This window comes from Monodon monoceros, unplaced genomic scaffold (assembly GCF_005190385.1).
Source record: "Monodon monoceros isolate NGI ecotype Baffin Bay Population unplaced genomic scaffold, NGI_Narwhal_1 Super_Scaffold_4, whole genome shotgun sequence".
NCBI lineage: Eukaryota > Metazoa > Chordata > Mammalia > Artiodactyla > Monodontidae > Monodon > Monodon monoceros.
In genome coordinates, this window is record NW_021703781.1 from 77,912,116 (window position 1) to 77,926,265 (window position 14,150).

Sequence of the window (14,150 nt, forward strand, 5' to 3'; positions counted from 1 at the left end):
CTGCTTTGCCTGAGGGGTTTATTTCCTTCCACCACGTTCCCTGAGCATCTCCCCTGTGCCAGATGGACGCACGCATGAGAGCAGCTCCGCCCTCAGGAAGCCCCGGGGTAGGAGTCATTCTGCCCAGTGGAGTGAGCTTTACTACAGTCCTGCTGGAAAGCTTTTCCTGGATGTCTTTAAGGTAACCCTCCTCAGCGTTGCCAGGAGAGACCCTCGGGCTTCCTTATCCTGGGCAGGTCCTGGGGCTTCCTAAGGACCACGTTCTCTGCATGGGGGGGCCCCCCTGCTTCCTCCTCCCACTTCCCACCGTGGACCGGTTGACTCCTCATTGAGAAGACACCCCTCTCCTCAGGCGGCTTTTCAGACCTCCCTGCACAGGGTAGGTGTCCCCGCCAGGTGCTGCCACCTCACCGTGTGTGGCCCCCTCCTGGCACGTCAGAGTTGCATTGTCATTATTTAGTTATTTCCTGTCTCCTGCTGAAACACGAGCTCTGAGGGAGGCAAAGGCGGTGCTCGATTTGTTCCGTTGTCTCTCCAGACTTTGGCAAACAGTCGACTTGGTAAATATCACTGAAAGAGGAAAGAACGAATGAACAAATAATCAGCCCAACAGACCGTTGCAGGTTTACAGGGTTCACACAACGAGCCAGTAAACTCATGCCTTTGAAATCAGACGTGTGTGTAAACCTAGCCACCGAGGTTTAGCCCACCCATCCCTGTCTGTAGGCATCTCCATGTCTCATCCCAGGTGGGTGGAAGCAGCGTGGTCTGAGGTTCACCCAGCGGGGGTCACCCGGCCCTTGGAGTTGGCCACCTTCTCCTCTGTCATCTACACTGCTGAGTGGAGGGTCAGTGGAGACCCATTCATCACTACCCTTTCCCTGAGTCCCAAGGCACTGCTGCGTCAGCCTCTACTTAGCAGCTGTCTTAGGAGCTCTGTGCCTGAGGATAATGGATGGAAGATGCAGGACGTAGTGCTCCGCAAAGCATGACTTTTCATTTAGATCAAACGGCTCTTCTTCGTTAATTTTGCCTGTTTTCAGCTCCAAGTGTCATTGTGCACTTACCGAAGGTGAAGTGATAGGTGTTAATGCTCCCATAGCAGACGATCCTCACAAACCATCAAACGAGGCCAGTTTGAGATCAGAGTCATTGTCAAATAGTGATTTTCAAACAGAAAATCAGTTAATTCCAATCTTAGTTCAGTGGTTTTTCCATTTCACGGAATCCAGCCACAACTTGAAAATTTGCTCCGTCAAAGATAAGCACCTGACATGATTGCTGATGTTACTGCAAATTTGATGAAAGAATTCAACATCTATGATACAGTTATTTGTTTTGTAGGATAATATAAACGTTTGTGGTAAGTGTATCACCCTCAGAATTGATTGTGGTGTACAAATAATTCATAATTGTGTCCAAACCAACGGGATGTTCTGTCCGTTAAAATAGAAGCTGTAGATGTCAGACTTTATAAATGGTGATAACTACAAGAGTAATTGAACTAAAAATGTATGGTAATGAAGCCAATGTTGAATTTTCTAAAATACTTTGGCTTATAGCATGCACTCTTCCTTCTCTATTCAGCATCATATTTCAGAAATGTTTAGGCTGTCAAAGAATTACTTTGTAAATCAATCTGAGTGTCCAAAGATGGTGAACTTTTCTCTAAATGAGGCCCTAAATGTTGGTTTCATTCTGTTATAAATTAGTTGGAAATATTTAATAGTAGCCATCAACAAACAGAACACCAAAAAACACAACCACAGAACAAAACAAAAACTCTCAGCTTTGAGACTTTTATAGAATTACAAGTATTAAAAACATAGTTTATGAACAGGAAGACATTAAAATTCCTACAAAAGCAAGGAAGGGATAAACAAATGCAGTGATGAGAGCTCACAAGATGCTATTTTGAAAAAAATTACAGGCAATTTCATGAAGAAATGTAAATATTAAGGATATTGAAGAATATATTAAAAGTGAAACATACTAAGAACAGACAAGGCTAAGAAATTTATTGGAGCAGGTGAACATGTACTGAGAATAAATATTCTGTTCATGTTCTTATTTTATTTTCATAAAGACAATATAAAAAGGTTTTTCCCCCCAAATATTGCTGTAATGTGCATTGATACGTTAATTTTGTCATCTAGAATTTTTTCTTAAGTTTTAAAAATAGTTTTTGAACAGAACTCCTTAATAGTTTCCCATTTTAATAAGACCAAAATGCTCTTCAATAATTATTTTAGAAAGCATATAGCTTTAGTTGTTTTAGCCCCTCCTTCACTCTCAAAAGGGTCCTGATTTGGATGAGAAAGTATACGGCGCCCATTCTGAGGGCTCTAAGTGCAATGGCTTTATATCTCGAGCATGATGGCTCCCAAATCCTCGTCTGCTCCTCGGTGAAGGAGCCTCGTCTGTTTTATCAACGTAATCGAGAACAGAAGAACCACCTGGGAGGGGCTGGAGCTGCAGAAGGAAAACACTACCCTCTTGGGGACGCAGGGGGCAGTCTGGTTCAGTCTGCCAGGACACCCAGGGCTACTTGGAAAGGGCACTTCCAGGCCCCGCTGGGCAGGAGGGGTCAGCCAGGCAGCCCCTCCTCAAAGACACCGGCTCAGGGAAGGCGCCAGCCCTCAAAGCGCTGAAGATCCCAATCGTCTGGGGTGGCTGGGACAGTACCTGGTCTGCTTGGGTCACCCAACACCCAAATGACTGTAACTCACACCGGGTGGTAGGACCCCAGGGAGCAAGCGTCGGTCTCAGACTTGCTGGACCTCAGAAGCTGATGGGACAAGTCAAGGGAAAGGAGAGATGGGGTCGCGCATGAGGGGAAGCTTGTGAGCCAGGGCTGGGGGGGAGTGGGCAGGGGGCGGGAGAAGCCCTCTCCTGCTCTGGTTCCACCTCCATCTGCTTCTGTCCTCCTTCTGTCCCCCAGCTGCCACTGCCCGGTCTCCCGCCCAGTTCCCCTTCCCGTCCCTAAGCCAAGCACCCCAATCCTCACCTGTCTCCCACTTACCCTTGGAGTGAACTCAAGCCCACCTCTCCCTTCCAGCCAATCCCCAGACCCCCCTCCTCTTGGTGGTCTCCACTAGGATGGCCCACAGCCCCCTGAAATACAACTTGTCATCCCGCTGCAAGGACAGCAGGACATTTCCCGTGGGATTTCGGTGAGGGTGGGGGAGGAACTTTATCTCAGAAGCTCAGCTAGCCTGTCACACGTCATAGGAGCCCCCCAAAGCGGGGACCCACTCCCCCGTCTCAGCTGATGAATGATGTCCCCTCCCATCCACCTCCCAATATGGAAATCCCAGCACCTCTGACACCCGACTCTTCACCACGTCTAGCTGATTACCATCCACGTGGATTACACCCTTGAAACCCCCCTCACATGCTGCCTCCCTTCCATTCCCATGGTCCTGCTTTAGTCCAGACCTACTCCATCTATTGCCTAGACCAGCACATCTCAAATTGTAACGCACATAGGAACCACCTAGGGACCTTCCGAGAGGGTGAGAGGTCTGGGTGGGACCTGGGATCCTGCATTCCTAACCAGCTCCCAGGTGAAGCCCATGCTCCAGGACCATCCTGGGGCAGCAAAGGCTGCATCACCCCCCGATTCCCTCCCCATCTTAACAGTGGCTCCTGATGGCTTCCAGTCACTCGAAACTTCCATGGCGGTTCATTGCTCAGAGCCAAGGTTTTCAGCTTCAGTCTATGTAAAACCCATCACTGCCCATATATTTGGATTTCCAACAACTGGAATCTGGAGTTAGGCCCAGGAATTGGCATCTTTGTTTAATGCCCCCAGTGGTTCTAATAATGTAGGTTTTCGGCGGGGGTTGTTTTGGTTTTGGGGGGTTTTATTTATTTATTTTTGGCTGTACCTCCAGGCTTGTGGGATCTTAGTTCCCCAACCACGGACTGAACCTGGGCCCCAACATGGAAAGCACCGAGTCCTAAACACTGTACTGTGAGGGGGCTCTGATAGTCTAGGTTGTTGATGGAAAATGAGCCTTTAATACCAAACCAAACGCTTTACCATGGCGCTCAAGGGCCTTCTCAACTCAGCCCCATCTTTCTGCCTCGCTCATCCCTGCTATACCTTCACGTACCAGAAGTCCAGCGGAACAAACCGTCCGCTGTCTGGACAGTAGGTCGTGCTGTCGTCTCCCTCAAGCCCCTGTCCGCCCCCTCTGTGTCCTGGAGGGACCGCTTAGCCCTCCACCCCTGGGGAGCCTCGGTGACCTCCCAGGTGAATCACCGCCCCCATCTTCCTTTCTTGGTGCTGTGGCCTCACGTCTCCAGAGCGTGAGAGTGGGTGTCTCAGGGGTAGCTGTTTCCCACTCGTCCTTCCAGCTCAGGAGGGCTGCTTTAGGGCAGGGACAGGTCTGTATTCATCTTTGCATCTCCAGGACCAAGCGGGCTGCCTGCCCCAGAGCCATTTCCTAAAGAATAGTATTGAAAAGGCATCAAATGGGGTTTAGAAAAAGACAATTTTAATCAAATGTGTAGCTGGCTGACTTTTGAAGGGTGTAAAAATAAAGTCTGCTTTGTTGGAAATCATCTGTTTTGATCATCTCAGTTTTGGAGAGCAACGTGCTTTATGCCCCACAGTACTTCACATTTGGTGAGCACACAAGCACTGATTAAATACAAATCACTCAAAGTCAGTATAGATTTAATTACTGTTTGAAGCATTATTTTTGTACTGATTCGTGCCTGTGTTTATCGGGTAGCTTGTGCAAACCCTTTGAGGGTGAATGGCCAGGGACTGTGGCAAGCTGTCATTGGCCTCTTAAGTGCTATGATTAAGGGACTCTAGGTGGTGGGCTGGGTTTGAATTCTGCAACGTTTAGTGCCCTCTGCTGGTCACACCAGGCAAATCACCTGCTGCTCCAGAGGCCCTTGCAGAGCTCATGGTGTCTGATTCCTGATAAGCTGGTCTTGTCTGGCCTCTCTTTAGATCGTTGAACATTTGGAAAGGAGGGTTTTTAAATTAATGCATGGAAGAGAAAAATGTTCCACCTAGGAATTCTGCCTCTCTGGGTTGTATTAAACCAATTAATACCTTCTAATCAATTACACTACAATTTACTCAAATATATTTTTTTAGTGATCTCATTTCCTTTTCTCATTTTTATTGAAGTATAGTTAATTTCCAATATTGTGTTAGTTTCAAGTGTACAGCAAAGTTCAGTAAAGTGATTCAGTTATATATATATATTCTTATATATATGAGATTCAGTTTTATGTATATTATATTTTTATATTTGTATATTTTACATACACTTTTTTCAGATCCTTTTCCATTATAGGATATTACAAGATATTGGGTAGAGTTCCCTGTGCTCTACAGTAGGTCCTTGTTGTTTACCTGTTTTACATATAGTGGTGTGTATCTGCTAATCCCAAATTCCTAATTTATCCCTCCCCACCTCCACTATCCCCTTTGGTAACCACGAGTTTGTTTTTTTATGTCTGTGAGTCTGTTTCTCTTTTGTAATAAGTCCGTTTGTATCATTTTGTTAGGTGCCGCATATAAGTGACGTCATGTGGTGTTTGTCTTTCTCTGTCTGACTTACTTCACTTAATGTGATAATCTCTAGGTCCATCCATGTTTCTGCAAATGGCCTTATTTCGTTCTAGGAAGGAGTAATATCCCATTGTATATATGTACTACGTCTTCTTTATCCATATATTAAGAGTATCATAACAGTGCTCAATAACAACTTTTTAATGCAGCGTATGCAGAGTGCCTGTCAGGGGTTGAGGGCTTTTGTCTCCAGCGGCCCAGGATTGGAATAGCGGCTCCTGAGTTTCCTCTGGACTGGATATGGACCAGCTCCCCCGTGGGGCCTCAGTTGCTCCGTCCTGGAGGGATTTCTGTGAGGGTGATACCCATAGAAAGGGTGTAGCACACAATAGGTGCTCACAGAGCGGGAGCTATTTTGCATGTATGGCTCACTTAGTAAATCTAAAATATATTTTGGAAACAAAAAAGAAGAAGGAACTAAAAGTGTTGATCGTGACTGTGGTAGTTGTTCTGGGATAATTGTCATAATGTGCTCAGAGTGGTTTCATTTTAATAGTGGTGATTGCTAGAAAATGATTGGGTTTTTTGCGTTCATTCAGAGCCTTCTCTAATTACAAGTGTTTCTTGGCTTTGGTCCATTCGTATACCCGAGGGAGGCTTCTTGCAGGAAAGTGCCATCTGTAGGGCCGGGCGCCCAGGCTGACTGTGGACAGGGCTCGTGGATGGAAACGGAGGAGGGCGTCCAGGAGGGAGGACACGCCTACATCATTAGCACCAGATCCCACCCGGCAGGTGCCACTGCCCACCTTCAGCTGCAGGGAGCCCTCGGGAGGGGTTTCTATACCACCAATCACTATCACGATTCCCAAGGATTTGTGGTGTCTTTGCCAAAACGGAGCGCTGAGTAGGGGGTCCCAGGTGACCGCCTGCAGGTCTCCTGGGCGAAAGAGCCTTTTTCTCTGTCGAGCCGCGTTGCAGTCTGGGTTTGCCCAGCACGTCTGCCCATCCACCCAATAAATACTTTCCCCCATCCCCGAGGTGCCCAAGTGGGTCTGTCAGAGATGAGCTGACCATGACCCCTCCTCCAGGAGGGGGCTTCCCTCTGCTTCCCCTGAGAGCTCAGACCGGAGCAGAGTCCAGATGCAAGGCCTGATATCAGCCCTGAGTCGTGAAGATTACGCGGGATGATCTAGGAAAGCTGCCGGCAAAGTGCTTGGCTCAGAGGAGCAGTGACATGACGCCAGCTCTTCATCCCCAAGTCACTGTTCACACCTCACGAGGCAGGGGACTGAGCTGAGCTTCACGACAGTTAATCAGGCTCCGGAGTGTGGGACAGGTGGACGGCCAGGGGCTAGAGTTTTTCGGGGACCTTTTCCTGTAGCTCTGGTAGGAGGTACTCAAGGCCGGCACCCGGAATAAGGGCCGGGGTGTAGTTGTGGTTGTGGCTGAGGGACAGCAAAGGGGGACCCTGTGCAGGTGGCTGGACCCCCCCTTCCAGCCCCCAGCCCTGTGACCACAGGCTACGTAACCGAGGGCGCTGATGCATCTCTGGGCTGCTGTGATGCAACACGGAAATGCTCCACCGTGTCAGCACGGGCACAGCGAAATGTTCCTACACGTTCAACAAGTTACTGTCGTTGGCAATTCTCAAGCCAAGGTGACCGGGCCTCTTGCAGGGTCTGTGAAGCTGCCTCTCAGAATCCCAGACCTCGTGATGTTTTAAGAGTTTGTTCTCCCCGGCACCTCCACGTCCTTGGCCTCTTCTCTCCCTCCCGAAACAGACAAACAAACAAAAAAGGAAAGTAACCTGAACAGCAGGAGCTTTTATAACCTGCGGGTAGTTATGGCGCTACTAACCTGGCTTGTTCTAAGGTGGGGCTACTTCCCAAGTGCAGGTAGAAATCGTGCCAGTACAAGACCTCCCCCCCCTACCGCAGACTGACAAAGCCACGCTCCCAAAGGGTCCCCACTGTCACCCCCATCCCCGGCCCACTGTTTTTCTTCCTGAGTCCTCTGTGTCTTCCCTGAGTTTCCCGCCTCGGTGGAGGCTGGCCATCCCCAGGTGGGTGGTGGGCGAGCCCTCTGAGCCCGTTCTGCCTCTTCCAGGGTTGCCATGGAGCCCTTCTGTCCGCTCCTGCTGGCCGGTGTTAGCCTGCCCCTCGCCAAGGCTTTCAAGGGCAACGAGACCACCACCGCGCAGAGCAACTGGACCTCCACGACCGCAGGTAAGGGCCCCCCCCCGCCTCTTCCTCCCTGCCCTCCTGCCCGCACTGCCCACTGCCCCGCCTCCTGATGGCCTTGTGGGGTGATGGGCAGGTGAGTGGGAAGTGTGCTTCTGACCCTGCACGTCTGTAGGGCAGGCTGGCTAGGAGAGCAGTTGCTCCGTATTTGACTGGAGCAAAGCTGAGCACTCGGGAGGCAGCGGACATAAGCTCCCACCCCTGCCCTGGGCTGAGAGTCCGTGTCAGCTTGGTGGGACGGAGGGCAGGATGGCCTCCGTTGTGCTGAACCCAACTCAAACCAGCCCTGAACAAACATGGATGAGTCAGTGGGGGATATTTAAACGCTGCTGTGATAGTTGATGCCATTCATTAAGAAATTCATACTGTGGGGCGAGAGATTGGTATAGCAGTCAGGTTTATTTTAAAAAATGAGTCCGTACCTTTTAGAGACGCATACTTGAATGTTGACAGCTGAAACGACAAGATATCTAGGAGTGACTTGGAAAAGAATACGTAGCGGGGCCGGCCACAGACGCACACAGTTGATCCAAGAATGTCAGGGGGCAGATACGCGGGGGTTCATTACTCTAGTCTCTCACTATTTTTATACTTTGAAAGTTAAAAAGGAGAAAAGGAAAAGGAATGCCTGATACATGAGACAATATGGGTGGATCTCAGAAACATGCGAGGTGACCAGACGGGCTCCCCACTCCTGGGTTCACCTAAAAATAAAATGCTTGGCTGATAACTGGCTGTGGCTGTCAGGTGTCCTTACAGGAAGCGGGACGGTTGTGTGACCTGGTGCCCACCAGAACGAATGTGGAAGTCACCTGTTGCAGCCTCTGCAGGCTTGGCAGTGGCTTCTGGTCACTTCCAAGAGGGAAATCATCTGGCTCAGGGCCCCTGTTATGTGAGTAGATGGGCTCCTGTGGCCTAGAATTCCGGAGGACACCTGACCGACCCTGTGAGGTGCCCTTTGAAACTTCATCTGTTCCCCAAAAGAAGGATGAAGCATCATTTGGGATGATCACAGCGCTTTGCCAGTGTGTTCCAAAATAACCGGAAATCATTTCATTTGCTCACTGAACAAAATGTATTAAATGGTCATCAGGAGACATTATTTTACACACGTGGTTGGAGGTAAATATCTACAAATTGTAGAGCAGAATGTTATTGTCCGGATTATATGAAGATTCCTAAACATTAACAAGAAACAAAAAAAGACAGTAGGAAAACGGTAAAAAATTTGACCGGGCAAAATATGAATATCTAATTAAGTATGTTTGTGAATCATGAAAAGGCGCCTAACCGTCTAGAAATTAGGGAAATGCAAATTTAACTAGTATTATTTTACTTATCAGATTGACAGAAATTCAAAGAATTACTAATATCTGGGAGAGATAGGCTCCATCGTACACTCCAGGTGAGTGTAGAAGGTGGAAACATTGGCAACTTGCAGTTTCGATTACAGTTTAACGTGTGTGGACAGAATACAAAGGGTCCACTTCCAGGAGCTCGCCTACAGAAACCCTTGTGAGATACACAAAGGTATCGACATGAGCTGCAGAATTGTAGGTAAAAGCCAAAAAGTTGGAAACAACCTAAGTGTCCATCCCAATCTTGGTTTATCCAAAAAGTGGAAATTCAAGGGGCAGTTAAACAAAATGAAGAGGCTCCTGTGTGCTGACACTGAAACTCTCCAAGACAGACGACCCAAGAAAGGCAAGTCGCAGAGCTGCCAGATACCGTATTTCATCTGTTTTTTTTTTTCCCCACATTTCACATCACTGAAGTGTGCCTTAATATCTTTTTTCCTTTCTTAGTGGTTCATAAAGTAATAGCACATCTTACGATCCGTGGAGTCTTAGATGTGATGAGAGAGTCGTTAGGACTCCAGTTATCAGCGAACCTGTAGGTTTATGAATGTAAACGTGTAGGGAAAATGTCAGGGCAGATACACCCCGTGGGTTTAACAGCGTGTAACTCTGGGAACAAGAAGGGATGGCTCTTGCCCATGACTGTTCTGTGTTTGGTCTGAACATTTTGCAGCAGGCCTGGATCCCTGTGTTGCTCCGATCGACCAGAACCCAGCAAAACGCACGAGGTACAGGGTGGGAGCAGACTTTTAAAGTGCCCTCTGCTGGTAAACAGCGGGTCCTGCAGGGACCTTGCCCACCCACCCCCCGCCCCCCAACCAGAACACAGCTGCTCTGCCACCTTCTTCCCCTCCCTCCTCTTCTCTCCCACCCCTGCCCCAACTCTTCCCTCCCCCAGGGACCCCCAAGGCAGGGCAGATCCGCATTGGAGGAACATCATCCAGTACCCCCCCTTACTACAAGAGGGGACCCCAGAAGGGGGGGGGTCCCTTCGTCAAGGCCTTACACAGAACTCTTTAGGGCTGAGGGGGGAACCAAGGGGCCTCCCCACCCCCTGCTGCCCACCCTCACCTCACAGGGCCGTCCAGCACAGCGGGCGAGCTGCACAAGTTTAAGCGTGCAGGTGCATGACTGAGGTCAGGACTCACACGGCAGCCCCCGCCTTTCAAATTCCAGGACCAGATTCCATGTAAGCCGACACACACGTGTGCACACTTCTCAGGCGTGCATGGGCATAAATTTGCACGAACATCCATGCACACCTGACTTGGAGCATTGGCTGCATAGAATTGGAGGAGATTTGGGGAGAAGGCTGCTCCGAGTGGACCACCGGGGTACTTACCTCCAGGAGAGCCCCGCTCTGCTCCCCAACCGTGACCCTCAGCCCCACCCAGTCTGAGTCACATCACCGTGAAATGAAAACAGAAAGAGACTTGAATTTCCTCTTAGTCATCACCCTGACTTCCCGTCGGGAGCCCATTGGTGCCCAAGAACACAGCCCAGCCTGCGGAGGGTTTTTCTGACCCACATTGGTTTTCAAAATTGTATTTGGGTTGAATTGCTTACCGATATTTAAAAATCAGATATTTTTTACGTAAAAATATAGATTTCTTCCTTCGGTAAATTGGAAGAACTGAGCATGCCACGTGCACCTCTCCTTGGCCCCCGTGAGTTGGGGCTAAGACGCGGCCAGCCCTGCAGACAGGGCATGGACACCCCGCCAGTTCCCGGAGCCCCACGGGGCCTGCTCGTCCTTGACTGTTCCCGCCTGACCTCCATCTTCCATAACAGACGCGGCTGCTGACAACTGACAGAGACCCCGAGCAGGGGAACCCATTTGTCCCTGTGGCCCATCGCTTCTGTCCGGGTACACGGCCCCTTTCTGGGGGCCTTGGGTCATTCCGCCTCGCTCCTTGAGGGTGTGCCGTGGAATTGCCCACGTCTGTAACTGCAGCCTTGACTCCGGGCAGCATGAAAGCGGAGGCTGGACCCTGGAGCCCCTGACGGCCCCAGGGGTGGGCTGTCTGTGATCCCGGTGCCCACCTGAAGCTCCCGGCAGGCCTGCACGCTCAGCTAGGCCCATCCAGCCCTCGGACCTACGAGCTGGCCCGTCAGTCACTGCCATGGTTAAGCTGAGCAAATGCAGAAGTGGGGAGTTCGACAGAAGGGATGCCCCAGGAGAGCAGAAGGGCACATGTCAGGCTCTGCGGCTGCATCTGGACGGGCAGGGATGGAGCTGAGTGGCCTCTCTGGGGCTGGGCCCAGCTCTGCCCCTTGGTAGCAGGCGTCTCCCCCATCAGTCTGGGCTTGAGTTGCTCCAAGGCCCTGGCAGGGTTCGGGGGTGCTCCAAGGAGCTGCAGGCAGGGAGGCCACAGGCAGGTCGGCTCCTAGGGTCACGGAGGAGCCTCTGTAGCGGAGGGGCTCCCAGGGAGGGACTGAGCAGAGATCTCAGCCTGGCATCCCCAGCCTCCCAGCACAGCTGCGGTGGTCCCTGAACATCACTAGCTCAGGTGGCAGAGGCGTGGGGCAGCCTGGAGCGGGGGCGTGTCGTAGGTTGGCCAGGTTTACGGTGGCTGAGGTCACCTCCTCACCGCTGTCCTCAGGTTTTAATACTTCCACGTCTAGCAGTCACTCAGGTCTGTAAGAGTCCTTCGTTCATTAGGAGTATAGCACTGACCACCCACAGGGTGCCGGCGTCAGCGCAGGGCCCCAGCGGCAGAGCTCCCGGCCCAGGGGTGAGATACCCATTACACCTTTGGGATACGTGGGGAGGGGTACGAGATGGGGGGCTGCGGGGCTGTGGAGCCCCCGCTGGGCTCAGGGGCCCTGTTGGTGCTTCTGTGACTCAGAGCGATGACGGTCCAGTCATGCCTTCTAGGGGCTTCCACTGAAACAGGGGTGAAGGCGGGCCCCCCGGGCCTGTTCCCCCAGGAGAATAGGCTATGTGCTAAAGGCACACAGAGCCCCTCTGGGATCCACTGGAGGGGAGCTGCGTGGGCTTCGTGGACGAGGGGCCTTTGAGGTGCTCCTTGGCGAGCGAGGACGCTTTGGAGAGGAGGGCGCCGCAGGGCAGTCTGAGGGCACAGGAGCTGAGTCAGAACACTGGGCGAGGGGTGGGCTCTGAGGGTGGCAGCCGGGCCACCAGAGCCCCCTGGAATTCGGGCTTGCGGGCCAGGCCCTGGGCAGCCACGTTGGGTCCAGGGACGTGGCACCTTCTGGTCCAGGAAAGACAGATGAAAGGGGAGCGCGGGTGGTGCCTGGTCAGCAGCTTTCCTCTGGGCGGGTGAGGTTGGCAGCTCACGGCTCCGGGAGGCCGGGTCACCATGCGACCACGGGCCACTGTCCTGGGACAGAGCAGCAAGGCATCTACACTCCCACCCTCCTCCACCTCCCGTTAGGGGGAGGGACAGGTGCCCTGGGACCTGGGGAAACAGGTCACACGGGGGTCTGGGCCTTCACTACCCAGCAGCAGGGGGCCTTGGACACGTCAGGTCATCACATCCTCAGCTCAGCTTCTTCTTGGTGTCAACGCTGCTCATCTAAGTAGAGGGGCCTTTGTGGACCCAATGGACCAGGATGGTGAACTGAGTTGCAAACTGTAAAGTGGGGTCCGGGAAGAAGGGGAGATGAAGGAGGGAGTTTGCAAACTGTAAAGTGGGGTTCTCGTGTCAGGGAAGAAGGGTTGAGAGGGAGTGACTACTTGGCAAACTGTGAAGTGAGGTTTTGGTGTCCAGGAGGAAGGACTGTTGACGAAGGGAGTTTGTAAACTGTAAAGGAGGGTTCTGGTGTCCTGGGCCGCTGGGATGGGGGGGACGAATTGGTGACCTCTAAAGCGGGGTCTGGCATCAGGGAAGTGGGGCTGGTGGGAGGGCCACTTTGCAAACTGCGAGGTCTGGTGTTGGGAACCTTTCCTTGCCCAGAGCCCGCTTCCCCTTGTGCCTCGGGTCCTGACGGGGACCTGCTTCTGCCCCCAGGCGCTCCGGCCCCCGGCCCTCCGGCCCCCGGCGCGCCCCAGCCCCTGCTGGCCTGGCTGCTGCTCCCCTTGCTGCTGTTCCTGTTCCTTGCAGCCTACTTCTTCAGGTAGGAGTGCCCGGGCACTGGCTCACCCACACCTGCTAGGGAGGAAATGATGCAGACGAGCAGGCGGGGGCTGGCTGGGTGGCAGAGGGCAGAGCAGGGGCGGGGCCAAGGGGCCAGGGCAGTGGCTCAGCCATGAACAGCAGGAACAGCTTCTCTCGGCTCACCTGGTGGGTATCCCCGGGGTTCACCTGGTGGCTATCCCCGGGGCTCACCTGGTGGCTGTCCCCGGGGCTCACCTGGTGGCTATCCCCGGGGCTCTGGACTCTCAGCAAGCTCCCTGTGCTGACACCTCACGCGTCTGTGTCTCTAAGGTTCAGGAAGCAGAGGAAGGCAGTGGTCAGCTCCAACGACAAGAAGATGCCTAACGGAATCCTAGAAGAGCAAGGTAGGGGGCCGGACTGGGCCGGGCCTGGGGGGGCCGTGCCTTTCTAACACCTTAACACTTAAATGATGGACTCCTCTGGCTTTGCGACTTTCATCTGGCTTTACCTGGTATCATGCCGTCCTTTATAACCGGAGTTTCCCCGTTTCAAAACTACTGTCGTTTTCTGTCCGGTGTGAAACAGACGTTTGAGGCATTTCAGTTTGTGGCTTTGGGGGAGACACTGTTCATATCCTGTCGTTTTTCCAGGATTTCAACATATAAAATTTATCAGTAAGTCTTCGATCGTCCTAAGCTGAGACAGGTGGGATCATAATGTACAGTTCTCGAAAGGGCCACCCTGGAATCTGCAGTTTTCCGATCAGCTAAAAGAAGGGAATTGATGTACCAAAGTGCTTAGCAGGGAGGCTCAGAGTAGCTCAGGGGGAATTTCCTGCCTTTCTTTGAGGTTCCAAATTCAGCTACTGACTTGTAAATTCTGCTTACAAAGGCACATTGGTTTTCTTCCCACGCGTTGAGATGTCCAAGAAAGGTATGTGAGGCAGAGGCTT

At 51.9% G+C, this 14,150-nt stretch overlaps 1 protein-coding gene across 5 annotated transcripts in view; it reads left to right on the forward strand.

The window, feature by feature from the left end:
• Positions 1–14,150, forward strand: part of PTPRE (protein tyrosine phosphatase receptor type E) — a 95,131-nt gene that overhangs the window by 46,533 nt on the left and 34,448 nt on the right. For 3 of the 5 annotated variants that reach the window (XM_029245515.1, XM_029245513.1, XM_029245514.1), the window contains exons 2-4: positions 7,646–7,764; positions 13,112–13,217; positions 13,529–13,602. In XM_029245515.1, coding sequence (XP_029101348.1) covers positions 7,653–7,764; positions 13,112–13,217; positions 13,529–13,602 — 292 coding nt within the window. In that variant the 5' untranslated portion in view covers positions 7,646–7,652. Of the gene's footprint in view, positions 1–7,645; positions 7,765–13,111; positions 13,218–13,329; positions 13,385–13,528; positions 13,603–14,150 lie in introns of those variants that run through there. The other 2 variants (XM_029245517.1, XM_029245516.1) reach the window with 1 other exon arrangement.